The following is a 19,401-nucleotide window of genomic DNA, read 5'->3' as shown; positions in this document are numbered from 1 at the left end:
TAATGGGGGAAGGAGGGGAATTGGGGGAGGGGTTCAGCTTATGGTCATAGGCCTGTCTAATGAGAGGTAGGCAAGAATAAGGGCCTCCCTGGTCCTCCAGACATCCAGATCCTTGTCACCGCCTGTCCTCCAACTTCCAGCCCCTCCTGCAACTCCTGCCCGGGCTTGTCCATCATCCCCTGCTGGTCCAGCTCCTCCTCTGCCTCCTCAGGCAAGGCCGCATGTCCCTCCTCCTTCTCCAGCATAGTGCCCCTGTGCTGTGCCAGGTTGTGGAGGACACAGCAGATCACCACAAAGCAGGAGACTCACTGGGGGGATGTGGAGGGGGGTGTATTGTATTGCGCCATCAGAGCGGTCAGGCATCAGATCCACATTTGCAGCAGTTGGATACACTGTGTCCTCCTCTGAGTTCCTCCTCGGCCTGATGGGCAGCCAGGTCTTCAGAGTGTGCAGCGGCCCCTGCACCTGAGATGCCACCTCTAGCCTCCGTCGACGTTGCTGCCTTCTCCAGAGTCTAGCCGCTTGGGTTGCGCCAGTACCCCGAGAGGTGCCTCCGCGGGACTGACACCACCATCGATTTTGGTATCTGTAAGGAATTGGAGGAGAGAGACCAGCAATCAGTCAGAGCTTCCACCCCATGACCCGCAAATCCCCAAGCCTCCCTACCCTTACGTATCCGGCCTTCTCTCTGAGTGATATCCACCAAATCAGTTGTGCTGGAGAATCTCGCTTTGCACACTCACCTCCGGCCACATCAGGAGCTCCAAATGCCAGACTCTAGACCCCTGCAGGAACATTAGGGAGACCATTCTCAGCTACCCTCCCCTGATCCACACACACACCCTTTGATCACGAGGATATCCCCAATGCTGAATTCCAGCTCTTTGAGTGTCTGATTATTGGCTTCTACCTCTTATGCTGCTGATGCAATAATCATCGTCTGAGACATGGAACATGCACCCACAAGAATCCACTTGAGAATATTTAGTTTGTTAAATGGTCAAGAGTAACAAAGATTTGAAAATCAACTACATAACATTCCACATGTCACACTAACCATTAAACAGCAAGGAAACATCACCTTCTATATTGGTACCAATCCAAGGCTATATCAGCTCATTTTCACGAACAAAAAACAATCAAAAAAACCCTTGTAGGTTCCTCAGCTAAAACGGACGATAATCCTGAAAATGTGTTATCATGTCCAGAACTTTGTTATAGAAATGGGCTGGGATTGTCCGATCCCGCGCCGGGTCAGAGAATCGCCGGGGGGGGGGGGGGGGCGCGCGAGTCGCGGCACGCTGCTCTGACGCCTAGCCGCCGATTCTCCGGTGACCGGAGAATAAGCAGCAATCGAGCCCGCGGCGAGTGCCCACTGAGTTCCGCCGAGCCCCGCCGGCGTGGGTTACATATGGTCCCACCCGGCGGAACCTCGGTGTTCTGACTGCGGGGGCGGTTCTGGTGGGGGGCGGGGGGATCCGACTCCAGGGGGCGTCCTCCACGGTGGTCAGGCCCGCGATCGGGGCCTACCGATCGGCGGGCGGGCTAATTCCGGGGGGGGGGCCTATGTTGCTCCGTGCCGGGCCCCTGTAGGGCTCCGCCATATTGCCCAGAGGCCGGCGCGGAGACGGCAACCCACGCGAATGCGCGGATCCGCGCCAGCCGTGGTTTTCGAGCGCACAGCACTCCGGCGCCGTGCTAGCCCCCGAAGAAAGGGTGAATACCTGGGCCTGGAGGCCTGTTGACGCCGGCGTCGCTCGCGCCAGTTTTGACGCCGGCGTCAACACTTGGCCGGGATTTCGGAGAATCCCGGCTATTAATTGTTCATCAATGTGTTACTTGTTTCACATATCGGTGCCAATTTCCATCCACGAGCCACAGCTGTGCAGACCCTCCCACACGACCAAATCTCACCAGAACCAAATCCTGGCGCTCAAGGTGCAGTTGAATACCCTTACCAGCGTGCTGAACCCGCGGTGACATGCCAGTTACATGCACCGCTCACTAAACCATGAACAAAACCATCAGCAACCTGTGATAGCTTTTCTTCAATGACGTTAGTAGGTGGCCCATTGGAACAATGCCCGCACCAGGTCCCACAGCGTCTTCTTGCTTCAAACCGGATTGCCTCCTGGACTCATGCGTCCCCCTAAGCCCAGTGTTCCAGGACCCAGGTATCTTAGAAAAAAATTGCCTTTCTTTCCGGCGACTGAAAAGGAAGGAAATAGCAACAGCAGCCTCCAGGCAGCCTCGGCCGCCAGAAGGAGCAAGCCGAAAACACAATCTGGAGCTGTGAAGTGCTCGCACAACTAACAAGGCCAATCCCTTATTAGCAATAGCCTTCAGCTGTGAAGTTAGAGGCTGCTCACAGAAAAAGGGAATAAAGTGACCTTCAGCATATAACCAAGAACAGGGCTCAGTCCTGGAAGTGTTTGGTAGGACAGACAGGCAGTAGCTGTTGTTACCCCCATTATGGGTATCCATAATATTTACAGATGGCTTGGCAGCCTTACAGACAAAAAGCCCCTCACCCCTGACCTGGAACGCTTCAGCTCCTGACCAAGCCGTACCCCTTTGATGGGTTCCGTTCCCCCACCCCACCTCGAGACAGGGACAGCAGCTCCAGTGCCCTTGAGCTGCATACCCGAAAATGGAAATGGCTACTCACCTCCTCAATTCCCCTCAGCAGCCATTGCACCAGCTTCTCATTTTTTAAAAAGAGTACGAAACGATGCCCATGTGATTTCTCACTGGGGAGCCGTATAATTCCTGGGAGGCTGTTACATTTGACTTCAATCTCGCTAATGAGGTGGAAATTGATGCTAATTGGGATGAATGATATGCTCGCCATATTTGGGCGAGAGCCAGAACTTTCCATCAGGATCAGGCCGGTTAGATGGCAAATTGATTCTTGCCTGGCGGGAATCTCGATTTTGGCCTTTCCCGCTATTGAACTGGCGCACCCAGATCTGCACCGGGCGCATCATGGGCAGCACGGTAGCACAGTGGTTAGCACTGTGGCTTCACAGCGGCAGGGTCCCAGGTTCGATTCCTGGCTGGATCACTGTCTGTGTAGAGTCTGCACGTTCTCCCCGTATCTGTGTGGGTTTCCTCAGGGTGCTCCGGTTTCATAGAATCATAGGATTTACAGTGCAGAAGGAGGCCATTCGGCCTATCGATCTGCACCGGCCCTTGGAAAGAGCACCCTACTTAAGCCCACACCTCAACCCTATCCCCATAACCCAGTAATCCCACCTCACCTTTTTGGACACGAAGGACAATTTAGCATGGCCAATTCACCTAATCTGCACATCTTTGGACTGCGGGAGGAAAACGGAGCATCCGGAGGAAACCCACGCATACACGTGGAAGAATGTGCAGACTCCGCACAGACAGTGACCTCCCACTAGTCCCGAAAGATATGCTTTTAGGTAATTTGGACATTCTGAATTCTCCCTCTATGTACCAGAACAGGCGCCGGAATGTGGCGACGAGGGAATTTCCATAGTAACTTCATTGTAATATAAGCCTACTTGTGACAATAAAGATTATTACTATTACTAAGTGGTGGTTAAATTGCACCCTCAGTCTTTTCTTTGGGCAATGGGGCAGGCTGAGAAAGAGAGCACCTTCAGGAAAAGGGGTGGAGAAGCGACATTTGAAAGAAATGGTGTAAACTTGCAACCTCCAGCCCTTAGATAATTCAGCAGCTCATTCCATCCTGAGTCAATCTGCTGTCCACGCGTATGTATTTTCAAGAATCATTATTGGATGGTAGTCTGAAGCAGCAGCACATTCAATTTTACATTTCCTTATCTTAGTTCCTGCACTAATGCCCACACCCAGATAAGCAAGTACAACGCATGCTGGAGATTGCGCCTGAGACTATCCTGGGTCTGTTTGAATGGTCGACTCATATGAACATACAAAACATCAGACTGGAAAAATTTTACCGTTTTATCTGGTTGTTGTGTGTCAGATCAAGAGACTCCACATCCCTTGGGTGCTGCGTAGTCTCTTGGGAGAAATGTAAAACAGAAGAGCCATTAGGGGAAAGAAAATCTATAATATTTGTGATTCTTTGGACAATTTTAACTATTCCAGGGGATTATGATGACCACAACAATGTACTATTTAGGACGTTCTTCTTGTATGATGCGATTGATGTGTTAAGTAACTGGATCCTAAGGGATGCACTGCACTGCTTTATTCATCTGTTTTTCAAAGACCTTATAGTAACAGTAAATAACAGTAAACCAGTAATAACTTTAAGAAAGTTAAGCATTTGTAAATTACAATATTCATTTCAGAGAATTGTAATTTGCTACCAATACGTTTTATTTATATATTTTATTTTTAAATGTCTCTAAAGTTTCTGCATTTAGTCAGTCACAAAGAAAAGATAACATCACCACACTGATTACTTCCCATTTCTCTTTAATGGATTTCTATTTTTAATACCACCATTAGAAAAATCAAGCAGAATCTGTTTTTATGGCATTGCTGTTCTGGCAATATCAAAATATCTTCATAATTCTCACCGTGTATGCATATAATTGCTTCATATGTAGATTAACAACTTTTGCTTTAATGTATTCTCTACTTTGTTTTTGATTTTTTAAACAGACAGGCTGCAATCGCTGAAAGAAGTGAGTATCATATTTGCAGATATTTTATAAAGATATTGTAAGTATTTTTATATAGTTAAATCGCAGTTTTAATAAATGGATTGTTCAGGTAATTGGCAATCATTGTACATAAAATTGCCAGTCTTTTATGAGGGTATAAATTCAACATGCCGATTAAAAATTCCATCATTTTTCTGGATGATATGTAGGAACATAGTTACAGCTGGGGGCCATTTAGCTCTTCAAGCTTATTCCACCATTCATTTCTTTTCAAAATGGTTTTATTGAATTTTCATATTTTATATTCATCAATTTATAAATTACAAAACTGAGCAAAAACCAACACATACATTCACAAGTGAGCATCTTCACAACAACTGTGGCCGAAACCCCCACTTTAGACAGCATTCATATTTTACATTCCCCAACATGGCCAAAACACATATTTACAGGCATTTATATATAATTTGGTTTGGGCTTTAGCCTGACCTTGGACCCGTCCCTTGTGACTTTGTTTCCCTCGCATTCATTTTGTGTGCTTTCGCCTCCCCTCCTCCTTTCCTCCCCCCTGCCCCCTTCCCTCCCCCTCTTTCCTTTTCCTCTCAGCCCAGTGGCTCACCTGTGCCTCTCCCCTTCCTCCCCTTACTCTACTGGTTGCTGACTTTGAACAAGTCTCGAAACATCAACTTGTCTTGTGGAAGCCTTCTTCCGACCCATGGATGGTGAATTTTATTTTTTCCAGCCTGAGAAATTGCACCATATTGTACAGCCAGTCTGCAGCCTTGCGTGGTGCTGTCAATTGCCAGCTGAGCAGGATTCTCCGGCAGGTGATCAGGGAGGCAAAGGCTAGGGCGTCGGTCCCCCTCCCCATGAAGAGTTTTTGCTGATTTGATACCCTGAAGACTGCCACCTTTAGGCATGGCCCCACCCTCACTCCCACAGCCCTGGACATGGCCTCAAAGAAGGTCATCCAGTACTCAACAAGTCTGGGGCATCCTCAGAGTTTTTGGGCGTGGTTGGCTGGGCCTCCCTGGCACCGTTAACATTTGTCCTCTACCTCCAGGAAGAACCTATTCATTCGTGTTCTGGTTAGGTGCACTCTGTATACCACCTTCAGCTGCGTTAGTCTCAGCCCTGCTCACATGAAGTTCACCCTGTGCAGTGCTTCAATCCAGAGTCCTCCCCTATCTCTTTGCCTAGTGACTCCTCCTATTTTTTCCTTGTCTCCTTCAGGGGGGAATGTGCCTCCTGCAGCAGTTGCCCGTACATGTCTGCACAGTTCCCCTCCCTTATGTCGCCCATGTCCTGCAGTTCCTCTATTAAGGAGTGTCCCAAATTGGGACTATGTCCCCACGCCGGTGTAAAAATGCTGCCATTTTATTCTGGAGATTCCTGGGGAAAAGTGGAGTTGATTCAATGACCTGCAGGGCGCTAGCAGGGATCCAGAGTAATTCACGCAGCTTTAGCTGCAGATACGGGCCTCCGCACTTCCGGTTTTGAATCTGCGCATGCGCATGGCGGCAGCCCCCAGCGGCTTCATCGAGCACCATGGCAGACTCGGACCGCGGAGATACACATAAAAACTAGACCCCCCTGATTGGCCGCCTGCCCGAAGATCTCAGATCTATCCCCCAGCCGCCTATAAGGCCCTCCCACCGGTGTCCGATCCCCCCTACCCCCCCACCAGGGTGGCCGCGGACTCCACGCGAGCATCCTGACTGGCAATAGCAGGTTAGTTCCATGCCATCTGAACCCGGCCGGTCAGGAGCATAGGATCGCTGGGCTGGCCTCTGCCAATGGACCCCCAGCCGCGCGGAGTACTCCACGATCCTCAGGTCCCGGAGAATCGCCGGACCGGCGGCAGGCCCGATTTCGGCGTGAAATTGTATTCTCTGCCCCCACGCCGAATGTGATTTTGGCACGGGACTGCGGAGATTCCAGCCCCTCGTATCTGGGGATACGTAGTTGTTTTTTTGCGGGGACGTTTATACCTGAATTTATCCCAAGTCATTTCCTCTTGGTAGCTGGAACTTCTCTGTGAGTTCCCCCAGGGTCACTACTCTATTGTCTATGTACATAACCATCAACATCCCCTCTTCCTGTCTCCACTTTTTGAAGGTGGTGTCCATTATCGTGGAAGTGAACCTATGGTTGTTGCAGATGGGATAGGTCATCCATACAGAGTGAGACTATATGCTCAATGTCTCTCCTCTGGATACCTCTCCATCCTTTTGCCGCTCTGAGGGCAATCACCAGTGGCTCGATTGCCAGAATGAACAGCAGTAAGGATAATGGCATGCCTGCCTCGCGCCTCTGTGCAGCTGAAAGTATGCTGAGCAGTGGTACACTCACCATGGGAGCACTGTATAGTAGTTTCACCCAGGAGGTAAACCCTGGCCCAAACCCAAACTCAAACTGTTCCAGTACCTCTATGAGGTACTTCCATTCAAAGGCCCTATTCCACCATTCATTTAGACTATTTCAATTACATACCTATAGATATGCAATTCCTTTCTGGGATACCCATGCAAGGGTTTAAAAGACTGTATTGTGATTGACTTGCCCTCCAATATTTCACATTCCCACATTGGAAGAACACCTCGGTGTAAGCGCTCCAGGCCCGCCTGCTACATGCATCGTCATGACTGGACAAAAAAGTTTGATGGATCATTTAAAGGTTTGTTTTCCTCGGGCATGAAAATCCCTCTAATTCTAACCTGGGCTGCTCTCTCCAAAGTGATCAAGGTGAATGTGGGAATTAAACTTGCTTTTTTCCACTGATTGGTTCTGAACAAATTGGGTTACAACTGCACAACTGTGTCATTTTGTATCAGGAAATCTATACTTTAAGATGTCCCTTCGTATTGTCATGCCTAAGAGAATTTTATTTCTGTTAGATCGTGCTCGTGTTATCGGGGGTTTGCCTGATGTTGTTACAATCCAGGAAGGAAAGGTAAGTAAAAGCAAAGAAATGCTGAAGTACAACAGCCGCAATATTTTCACTATTTTTTAGGGGAAAGTACATGTCGTCAGACATGTGGCCTTTTAGAACAAGAAAGTTTGCGATACATTAAAAAAAATTGGCTGGTATTAATATTTACTCGTCATGGAAGATATTTAACCTCTTTAGCTTTTGAATGATCAGCAGAAAAACTTGAGAGCTAATTATAAAATCTAATCCTTGTTTAAGCAGGTGAAACTACACACTTAAATGAATAAGATGCATGAAGTAATTAAATTTTACTGTTTAATGGCTCTTTTGCAGTTAGCTAAGAATTTATTTTTTTTCGTCTCTTTTTAGTCACTTAACCTTACTTGTAATGTCTGGGGAGAACCTCCTCCTACAGTTTCCTGGCTGAAGAATGACAGGGAACTGCTGGGAGATGCTCATCTGATACTGAAGTTCGAATCAGGAAAGTTTGCCTCGTTCACTATCACTGATGTCAGGACCACGGACTCTGGCAAATACTGCATCCTCGTGAAAAACAAATACGGCACCGAGACGGGTGATTTTACTGTAAGTGTGTTCATCCCTGAGGACGAAGAACCGCAAGCTGAACAAGAAGTAAAGAAAAAGTGAGGCAATTGTATTGAGGAAGAGCAAGCGAGCAAGCTCAGGCTAACATATAGTATCAGCAGTGTGTACGTTTTGTTGTGGAAGTTAGCTTATTGTTACTTGAAGAATGAAGGTGAGACTGGAGGAATGAATTTCAAGCAACAGTTTTTAAGACTTTCATTGGCTCTACTAAACTAGTCACTGAGTGCATCTGAAGCATTGAGTTAGAGAAGTAGAATTCCTTTAGATAGGTTGTTAGCCAGTTGTTTATTTTTGTGTCCCAACTTTCAATGTGAACACCAAATGATGTTGATGCTGTAACCAATAAAATCCCATAGCAATCCATGAATAAATGGTACTCATATCTTCCACACTTACCTTCACTTTGTTCCACTGTGTCTTCTTTCGAGGAATGTTTTCACATTTGTTCAACACTCTTTCTAACTCAATCAGTTCCTATTGTGTATTTAAAATTACAGTGTCCCTTGCCCATTTCAACTTTACCCATTGAAATTAATATGCCTAACGCCAGGCCCAGATTGGAATGAATCTTGTATGGTTGCTATTCAAGGGTGGCTCCCTTGTAGTGTGGTCATGCGCTAGATAGGTTCTGTTTCTCCTGTCACCAGATTGTTCCATGAGTTGAAGTCCCTACTCTGCCACCTTTGATGGATTATTTGTAATTAGCTCACTAGATTCTTCAACATGTTGTCAAGTTCAAGCTCCAGGCATTGATTTCATTTCTGGAGACAACTTACTGAGTGACTCCGAATAATTTGAAAAATTAGAAGCTCGGCTCCTGCAACAAAATGTGCATTACTGCCCCAAGAAGAATAATGTGAGTCAGTGATAGAGGTTCAAATATGCTAATTGATTCCATATTTCAGTAATAGATTAATACGAAAGCCCAGAAGAGACACTGTAATTTTAACTTGTCCAACATGGGAGCAGCAATGTGCACAAACTTATCTGAGTTAACACTTGTTTGTCACTTTGTATGAATAAACTTAAACAATGGTATTTATCCTCCTGTGGTGTTATGTGGTAAATGTGGTTTAGCTTACTTGCATGGGTGTTTCATGTAAGTCGCACTGAATTGAGAGCATCCCTTTGGCAAGGTGAAAGTTTAGCTTTAAAATTTCAAGAGAGAAAACATTGACGTTTGTTATATTAATCATCTCTTGATTATTGAATCGATTACTGACTTCACTCCGATCACAACAGCAATGATTTATTCCTGCCACAGTAAGGCACAGGTGCTTCTTGGAAACTTTACTAAACTCATCCTTTATTTATTTTGCAACACATACACTTTATTGGCACTTTCACATTTACAAACATTTATTTATTGTTCAAGGGCAAAACTTCAATTCACATGATTTTGAATGTGCACTAAATACAGGATGTAGAAAGTAATTTTTGGCAAGATATAGAAAACTTAAGTAATAAGTCATAAGTAAGGGAATAAGACCGTGTTAATTACTTAAATTTGCATCAATGAATCCCTGCAAGAATTATTAGTAAAAGGTAAACAAAATATTTTCAAAGTTATAGGAGGTAATATTTCTACGATAAGTACATATTGTGAGAAATTATTCGTTCATTGAGATGTGATGATGTGATTGACTTTGGCCTGTCTTAGTGTATTTACGTCATGGAAATTAAGCATTATAAGATGTGATTGCAATAGTTAATGGATTTATGACTCAACGAGGGGACTGCTTTCATGAGGGCCGAAGTTTCAGCGTTTATTCACTGATTATTTGTTTTATTTAGTATTAATGGCCCAGAAATTGCGGGAAAAATGTTGACGGTGCACACTACTATTCCCCAGCCCAAGAGCAGGCTGGGAGGTGGCAGGTATGGTGGGGTTGGGCATAAAATATGGGGGAATGCCCATTGCATTCCCAACTCTCCACCAATTAAGTCTGGGGTGGTGAAGATCGAGGAAGCCAACTTATAGGCACTTATAGCCCTTGTCCCTCTGCTTCTGGTACCCTATCAGTTGACGGATGCATGCCATGTTGCAAGGTTTGCAGGTATACCCTGGCTGTCTCGCTACAGGTTTTAGGGGAGGTGTCCTCCTGATCAGATACCCTGTTCCTCTTGGAGGACTTTGTGGCAAAGAAGATATACACGATGAATTGCCAATCACCGCATTTGTTCTTAACCTCGTAAGATCATAACATTGCTGTCAATCTTCCCAGGAGCAGCAAAGATTGCTGGCAACCACAAAGAAATCTCATTGCAGACAATTAGAGTTGGTTTTTCATGTTTCTGGTACCCGGTTAAACGATATATGATGAAGGGACTGAAGGTATGGTTGCTAAATTTGCTGACAACTCAAAGATAGGTAGGAAAGTAAATTGTGAAGAGGGCATAAGTAGGCTACAAAGGGACATAGATAGGTTAAGTGAGTGGACGGAAATCTGGTAAATGGAGTATAATGTGGGCAAATGTGAAATTGCCCTTTTTGGCGGGAAGATTAAAAAAAGCTTATTATCGAAATGATGAGAAATTGCAGAGCTCTGAGATTCAGAGAGACCTGCGTGCCCTAGTGCATCAACAAAAGGCTAGTATACAGTTATAGCAGGCAATTTGGAAAGCTAGTAGAATGTTATTATTTATTGTGAGGGGAGTTGATGACAAAAGAAGGGAGGTTATGCATCCGTTGTACAGAGCATTGGTGAGACCACATCTGGCCTCCTTATACAAGGAGAGATGTAAATGCATTAGAAGCAGTTAAGAGAAGGTTTACTAGACTAATACCAGGCATGGGCGGGTTGTCTTGTGAGGAAGGTTGGAGAGGTTAGATTTGTATCCACCAGAGTTTAGAAGAGTAAGAGTTGACTTGATTGAAACCTTTAAGACCCTAAGGCGTGTTGACAGGGTTGATGTGGAGCAGATTTTCCTCTATTTTTATTATTGCCACAAGTAGGCTTACATCAACACTGCAATGAAGTTACTCTGAAAATCCCCTAATCGCCACATTCCTGCGCCTGTTCAGGTACACATAGAGAGAATTCAGAATGTTCAATTCACGTAACAAGCACGTCTTTCAGGGCTTGTGGGAGTACACTGGAGCACCCGGAGGAAACCCACGCAGACATGGGGAGAACGTGCAGACTCCGCACAGAAAGTGCCGGGAATCGAACCTGGGACCCTGGTGCTGTGAAGCAACAGTGCTAACCACTGTGCTACAATGTCACCCAATATGTCAGAGAATCTAGAACTAAGGGCCCCTGTTTTAAAATAAGGGGTCGCTTATTTAAGGCAGAGGTGAAGAGCAATTCTTTCTCTCTGAGGGTTGTGAGTCTCTGGAACTCTCTTACTCAAAAGGCAGTGAACAAAGAACAAAGAAAAGTACAGCACAGGAACAGGCCCTTCGGCCCTCCAAGCCTGTGCCGACCATGCTGCCCATCTAAACTAAAATCTTCTACACTTCCTGGGTCCGTATTCCTCTATTCCCATCCTATTCATGTATTTGTCAAGATGCCCCTTAAATGTCACTATCGTCCCTGCTTCCACCACCTCCTCCGGCAGCGAGTTCCAGGCACCCACTATCCTCTGTGTAAAAAACCTGCCTCGTACATCTCTAAATCTTGCCCCTCACACCTTATCGCCCGAGTAATTGACCCCTCTACCCTGGGAAAAAGCCTCTGACTATCCACTCTGTCTATGCCCCTCATAATTTTGTAGACCTCTATCAGGTCACCCCTCATCCTCCGTTGTTCCAGTGAGAACAAACTGAGTTTATTCAACCGCTCCTCATAGCTAATGCCCTCAATACCAAGCAACATCCTGGTAAATCTCTTCTGCACCCTCTCTAAAGCTTCCACATCCTTCTGGTAGTGTGGCGACCAGAATTGAACACTATACTCCAAGTGTGGCCTAACTAAGGTCCTATACAGCTGCAACATGACTTGCCAATTCTTATACTCAATGTCCCTGAAGTAAGTATGTGTAAATATTAACCCATAAATTGCGATAGAAGTTAGCAACATGAATTGGATGTTTAACCTCACTCTTCGTGTGGGGTTGAAGTTACAATCAGATCAGCCCTGATCTTGTTGAATGATGGAGCAGGTTGAGGGGCCGAGAAGGGAATTCGCGCTCCTAATTCAAATATTTTTATGCAAATTATTCCGAGAGATTGTGAAAATATTACATCTTTTTTTCTTAATGAATGAAATGAAAATCGTTTATTGTCACAAGTACGCTTCCAATGAAGTGACTGTGAAAAGTCCCTAGTCGCCACATTCCGGCGCCTGTTCGGGGAGGCTGGTACGGGAATTATCTGTCTATCTGTCTATCTATTCTTTCGATTTCTCGTAATCCTATCATCCTTTGCTACCCTTTGTTTCTCTTTCTTTGTCTAACTGGACTCTAATTCATCTTAGTTCCTTCTCCATTATCTGTTTCTTTCTATATCCTTAAATTTTATTGGATGAGGAGATATAACATTAGACCCAACATCCAAAAGATTCCAGATATACTGTTGACCTCACCACACCATTAAACATTTGTATTTCCACTATTTTGCAGCTCAAAAACAATACAAGCTGAAGAGTGAGGTTAAAAATCCTTCATGTTGCTAACTTCTATTGCAATTTATGGGTTAATATTTACACATACTTACTTCAGCATCCGATTGTAATTTTGTAGCTCCATGGCAATCCAGCATTTAGATGATTTTTCAAAATTTGCCCATATTGGGAGGGTGAGGTGGGTGGCGTGACTGTGCCACTTGGTTAATACCAGTAGAGCTAGGCCTCAACCATTTTCAAGTTTAGGTCTTATGATTAGCGAGCTTGGTGAGTGTTTTGCCAGTCCAAGGGCATGGAAGGTCTGATGGTTCCATGGCAGAACTGCGCCAGAAAAAAACGATTGCAAGTACATTATGCAACAGTTACTACTTTTCAAAATGTACTTAATCGGCTGTAAAGTGGTTTGGAACATCGGACATCATAAAAGGAACTATATAAATATAAGACTTACTTTTCTTTTTCACTGAGCAGTCAGTGGCAGCTCACAATACTTTGTGGGGTGTAGTGGGTCTGCTCTCTAAGGCCCCACAAAATTCATTTTTTCTTAGATATAAGCAAATTACTGCAGATGCTGGAATCTGAAACAAAAGCAGAAAATGCTGGATAATCACAGCAGGTCACCATTTACATTCCCTTTGTCTTTTTGTCCATGACATCTTTGTCAATCTCCACCTATCACTGGCCCTGTATCCAGCCCCACTACTGCCCACTTTCCCTCCACAACATTATAAATCTCATCCTATTTCAAGTTCTCTTTAACTTTGACAAGGAGTCATCCAGACTCGAAACGTTAGCTCTGTTTTCTCTCCACAGATGCTGTCAGACCTGCTGAGATTGTCCAGTATTACCTGTTTTTGTTGCATATTTACTGGCTGTTTTATGAGCAGCCTCTAGTGATACATTTAAAGACCGCTGGTTAAGACATGCAAGGCCAAGAACCAATAGGTGCAGTGTACACAGTGCATGATCCATCTATTTGTACTGAAAAATACAAATAGAATCCTTAAACCAGCATAGGTACCTGACTTTTTTAGCCAAATAAAACCCTGCCTATTTCAGTCAGGAATTCTGCTCACCAATTTGTCGGGTTGCCTGAAAATCACATTGAGCAGGCCTAGGCAGCCAAAGGCTGTTGTTGTTCTAAAAATGGGGCAGGCACCAGTTGAAAATTGCCCCCATTGTGTCAGGTTACTAGTGTTAGACAATTGTCTAACCGTACTGCAGAAACCATTGAAGAAGGTCATTTTGTAAATTTTCATGTTACTAAATTTATTAGGTTATCCATTGGCTTGTGATTGAACCCAGCAGATGTGAGAACTATTCCTGTGCTAACGGTCATTGTCAGCTGTCCCTCTATTCGAAGGTGATGTCTACTCGGGGTCCCAGATTTCTACCACGGGTCAGAGTATGGCCAAGCAGGCACATGGGGCAGGGTATTCAAGCAGGCAGAGGGATCCCGAGTGCTTCTTTTTCTTTCTTTCCCTGTCAGTGCTGTACTTCATCGTTAAGGCATGATGACTCGGGAGATGATAAGTGGAAAATGTTTTGAACAGGTTGGCTCCATTCCGAATGATTGGTAGCAAGCTCCTCTCTGTCATTAAGGTCAATGCTGCTGTGCTTCAAAGGGAATTTCAGAGTGACTTTGAAGTAATTTCTCTGTTTGTCTCTGGAACGCTGATGATTTGAGCATTGAGAGGGCAGGATCTGGCAGGATAGATGCTGCTCGGCCATGCAGGTCATTCCTCTGAGGTCGATTTTTGCAGGTGTTTTACCAAGGACACCAGCCTTTGTTCAACAGTTCTCCTATATCCTCCAGTCCTCCAATCCAGAGGATGCAACGGAGGAAATACTGATGGAATGTCTCTGGAGTTCTTATATGTTGATGATACGCAGTCCAGCTCTCGCTGTTGTGTTAACATTTAATGGGTAGATTTCAGTTTCTGAGATGGATGGTGGTGGGTAAGACTCATGGGATTGGATGCAGGTCCCATTATATTTCCTGACTAATTTTACTTTCTGTTAATGACAATATAAGACATTTCAGCTCCTTCCAGATAGAACAGGACTTGGGTCCCATCACTTGCCTCAATCAACTGCATGAATATAGGCAAATCACCTAGCTAGAAGCCACATGTAACTTTAATTGTCTACTGAGCCAAGCGCCTGCCCACTTTCCACCTGCAAAATACCCTGAAAGCCCTCCGAGCTTACAACTTCTTCACTGGGTGATGCCTGAAGTGAATTGCTGGAGATGTTGGCAACGTTCATTATATGTAATGACCCCAAGAACAATATTCTATCTTCGGTTTCATACAGAAAAAAGTTAGAAGCTTGGTAGTACATTTACCAACCTGTGTAAAGAGCAGAACAATACCTAACAATACAAAAAAACATATAGATGGGCAATATTTCTACCTACTCAGTACCAATCAAATACATTTTCCTGGTTACTCTATGTCAGTCTTTGGGGCTCAATGAGAAGGCTAACGTGTGCTGGAATATGGACTCACAGATATGGAACATCCTTCATTGCATTGCCCTGGTGATCATTATTCATGTTCAAGCTGTGAGTATCAGCAGCTCATTGCATTGTGGAGGCATTACTATCCCATCCTCCCTCAACACCCACAAGTGAAAACTTTACAACACCGATCACTGTTATAACTCACACTAGACCTACGGGGTTGGAGCAATCAGTCTCCCCGTGAGTCTTGCCGAATATGAGCTCCCCCTTTGAGGGGGTAGGGAGCCCTGGATCATTCATGATTAAGAACTGTATAAAGTCGGCCAGGTTTGGAACCAACAGAGCATATATTATAAACAGAATTATTTTGCAATTCTTTTCACAAACACGGTTCGGACTCGTTTGTGGCCTGCAAAAATCACCCATTGGCATTTCAGAGTGGAAAAATTCCTGTGGTCATATTGCAACTGTTGGTCTTTTCTAAGTTAGCTATATACCACATTGGCAGTAATTGGAGCCCACTGAAGTTTTTTTATAGGCAACAAAATGATGACCTGCTTTTTTTTTAAAGCTTTTAGATGTTCAGCATTCCAATTTATTTAAAGTAGATTCTAAAGAACATTATACCTACCAACATGCTGAGTATTCACAGAAAGAGAAGCTGCCAAATGTATTTTCTGAGGTGTAATAGAGCCTGCCCCTGCAATACTAGACCAAGACACATTCTGTGACATGGGAGTGGAGAGAACGGTTTCAGAGAATCATAGAATTTACAGTGCAGAAGGAGGCCATTCGGCCCATCAAGTCTGCACCAGCCCTTGGAAAGGGCACCTCACTTAAGCCCACATCTCCACCCTATCCCTGTAACCCAGTAACCCACTCAACCTTTTTTGGACATTAAGGGCAATTTATCATGGCCAATCCACCTAACCTGTATATGTTTAAACTGTGGGAGGAAACCGAAGCACCCGGAGGAAACCCACACAGTCACGGGGAGAAAGTGCAAAATCCACACAGACAGTCACCCAAGCTGGGAATCGAACCTGGGACGCTGGAGCTGTGAAGCAACTGTGCTAACCACTGTTTCAACCGTGCTGCCCTTGTGCTACCGTGCTGCTCTGAGTAGTGGCTATATTATTCTATTGGGGTATCCTTTGAGATCTGAACGACATTAATGTACTCCATTTTAACATTCTTACAGACACTGCTATAAAATAAGGATTGTTGGGATGGTGTTGTTTACAGAATGTGCCTGTTAAAGAAGCCTTCGTAGTCTTCTGTATGTTGACAGCAAGTCTTATTACCTACTTGTAATGATATACAGATATACACTGAAGGGCGCCGGCAAAGATATCGAGGTCTTAACATGTCTGCATTCAACACCACACTAACACTAGGTCTGGGTAATGGGCCTTCTGACATCACTGTGTGGGTGATACTGTAGTCAGTCTCACATTAACCATGTGTGTGCCAGACCCTTAAACTACACCTCCCCTCAAGTCTTTACGCTGATATCCCTTGATATCTTAAGAGTCTCGAAATCTATATATTTCCTTCTTAAATATATTCAGCGGCTTGGCGCCTCAGTCTTCTGTGGTAGAGAATTCCACAGGTTCACCGCTCTCTGAGTAAGTTTCGCCTTATCTTAGTCCTAAATGAACTACTCCATATTCCGAGACTGTGACCCCTTGTTCTAGACCCCTAACCAGAGGAATCAACATCACTACATCCAGTTTGTCTAGCTCTGTCAGAATTGTATTCTGACAGCAGGTAGCACAAGTGGACAAGGGCAGCATGGTAGCACAAGTGGATAGCACTGTGGCTTCACAGCGCCAGGGTCCCAGGTTCAATTCCTGGCTTGGGTCACTGTCTGTGCGGAGTCTGCACGTTCTCCCCGTGTCTGCGTGGGTTTCCTCCAGGTGCTCCGGTTTCCTCCCACAGTCCAAAGACTTGCAGGTTAGGTGGATTGGCCATGCCAAATTGCCCTTAGTGTCCAAAAAGGTTAGGCGGGGTTATTGAGTTACGGGGATAGGGTGGAAGTGAGGGCTTAAGTGGGTCGGTGCAGACTCGATGGGCCGAATGGCCTCCTTCTGCACTGTATGTTCTATGTATACATTTCAATTAGTTACCCTCTTATTCTAAATTCCAGTGAATGCAGGCCTAGTTGACCCAATCTCTCCTCATACCACAATCCTGCCATTTAACGTGTCTGTTAAAGACATATTTCAGTCTTTGGACATTAACAGCAAGTCTTTATTAACTACTATGAACACTTACACACACCTTGCAAACAGAGTGATTAGACATAAGCTTGGTGAGGAAGGAATCGGCGAGGTCATGCTGCAGGTTAGAAGAATCCCTAGAAGCATAGAATCCATACAGTGCAGAAGGAGGCCATTCAGCCCATCGAATCGACACCGACCCTTTGAACGAGCACCCTACCTAGGCCCACTCCCCCACCCCATCCCTGTAACCCCATCTAACCTACACATCTTTCGACACTAAGGAGCAATTCTAGCATGGCCAATCCATCTACCCTGCTGAGGACTGTGGGAGGAAACTGGAGCACCCGGAGGAAATCTACACAGACACAGAGAACGAGCAAACTCCAGTCAGACAGTAACCCAAGGCCGGAATTGAACCGAGGGTTTGTGAGGCAGCAGTGATGATCACTGTACCAGAATGCCACCCAGAATGCAGAGAGATAGGGAATGGGTGACTGCAGGGCAATCTGAGAGAATCAGCCAGGAGTCTCCTGAGACAATCTCGCTTCCTGGTCAGGTTTCTATTTTGGTATTTTGGATACTGGTGAAGGCATCGGTCCCTCAGAGGATTGTAGTTAGAATCAAGTCCGTGTCACCATGGGTGGCTCAGCTGCACCGTGAGTGGAGGAAGAAGAGTGGAAGAGCAGTAGTGATAGCAGATTGGTTAGGGGAACAGACAGGCATTTCTGCGGCTGTAGACGTGACTCCAGAATGGTATGTTGCCTCCCTGGTACCAGGTTTAAGGATGTCACAGAACGGCTGCAGTTCATTCTTTTGGGTGAGGATGAATAGCCAGAGGTTGTTGTCGATGTTGGTACCAACGACTTAGAAGGGATGAGGTCCTGAAAGCAGGGGTGTTAGGGAGCTAGGAAAGAGATTAAAAAGCAGGACCTCAAAAGCAATGATCTCAGGATTACTCCCAGTGCCACGTGCTATTGAGCATAGGAAAATGAGGATTGAGTGATTGAACACATGGCTGGAGAGTTGGTGTAGAAGGGAGAGCATAAGGGGCGGGATTCCCCACTCCCACGCCGAAGTGGGCGCGCCGTCGGGAATGGCGTCGAGGTTCACGACGGCACGGAACGGCCCCGGTCCCGACCTATTCAGGCCCTGACAATGGGCCAGGATCGGGGCCGCATCATCTACGCGCGCCAGGCCTTGTCGCCCGCGTAAAAGCGGCGCCGCATAGATGACGCGGCCTGCGCCACATAACGAGTGTCAACCGCGCATGCGCGGGTTGGCCGGCGCCAACCTGCGCATGCGTGGTTGCCGTCCTCTCTATGTCCGCCCCGCAAGAAGATGGGGGACGGATCTTGCGGGGCCGCGGAAGGAAGGAGGTCCTCCTTCAGAGAGGACGGCCCGACGATCAGTGGGCACCGATCGCGGGCCACCCCACATTTCAGGTAAAGCCCGGTGCAGGATCCCCCCTCGACCCCCCCATAGGCCGCCCCCCCCAGCGTTCACGCACCGCCCACGACTGCAGCGACCAGGTGTGGACGGCGCCGGGGGGAACCCGCTGTTTTGGCCTGGCCGCTCGGCCCATTCGGGCCTCAGAATAGCGGGGGTGCCGGAGAATCGCCATTTTGGGTGTCTCCGCCGATTCTCCGGCCTGCGAAACTCGACCGGGCCGTTCCCGCCGCTTGGGAGAATCGCGGGAGGGCGTCGGACCGGCGTCCCAGGAAATTTTGGCGGCCCAGGCGATTCTCCCAATTGGCGTGGGAGTGGAGAATCGCGCCCAAGATTTCTGAGGCATTGGGACCAGGGGCGGGATTCTCCGACCCCCCGCCGGGTCGGAGAATCGCCGGGGGCTGGCCTGAATCCCGCCCCCGCCGGTTGCCGGGGGCGGGAATCACGCTGCGCCGGTTGGCGGGCCCCCCCGTGCGATTCTCCGGCCCAAATGGGCCGAAGTCCCACCGCTAAAATGCCTGTCCCACCGGCGTAA

At 46.4% G+C, this 19,401-nt stretch overlaps 1 protein-coding gene and 1 long non-coding RNA gene across 4 annotated transcripts in view; one reads left to right on the top strand and one right to left on the bottom strand.

Annotated features, from left to right (window-relative positions):
- The window catches only part of myom1b (myomesin 1b), a 246,733-nt gene extending 238,166 nt beyond the window's left edge, over positions 1-8,567 (top strand). For all 3 annotated transcript variants that reach the window (XM_072467909.1, XM_072467907.1, XM_072467908.1), the window contains 3 exons: positions 4,627-4,649; positions 7,526-7,581; positions 7,930-8,567. In XM_072467909.1, the coding sequence (XP_072324010.1) occupies positions 4,627-4,649; positions 7,526-7,581; positions 7,930-8,208 (358 nt within the window). In that variant the 3' untranslated portion in view covers positions 8,209-8,567. The remainder of the gene's footprint in view (positions 1-4,626; positions 4,650-7,525; positions 7,582-7,929) is intronic.
- Positions 1-19,401, bottom strand: part of LOC140385595 (uncharacterized) — a 130,978-nt gene that overhangs the window by 59,993 nt on the left and 51,584 nt on the right. The window contains exon 2 of the long non-coding RNA XR_011933407.1: positions 13,183-13,309. This is a non-coding gene — a long non-coding RNA (uncharacterized lncRNA). The remainder of the gene's footprint in view (positions 1-13,182; positions 13,310-19,401) is intronic.

Source organism: Scyliorhinus torazame, chromosome 11 (genome assembly GCF_047496885.1).
Source record: "Scyliorhinus torazame isolate Kashiwa2021f chromosome 11, sScyTor2.1, whole genome shotgun sequence".
NCBI lineage: Eukaryota > Metazoa > Chordata > Chondrichthyes > Carcharhiniformes > Scyliorhinidae > Scyliorhinus > Scyliorhinus torazame.
This window is presented reverse-complemented; position numbering and strand designations above follow the sequence as displayed.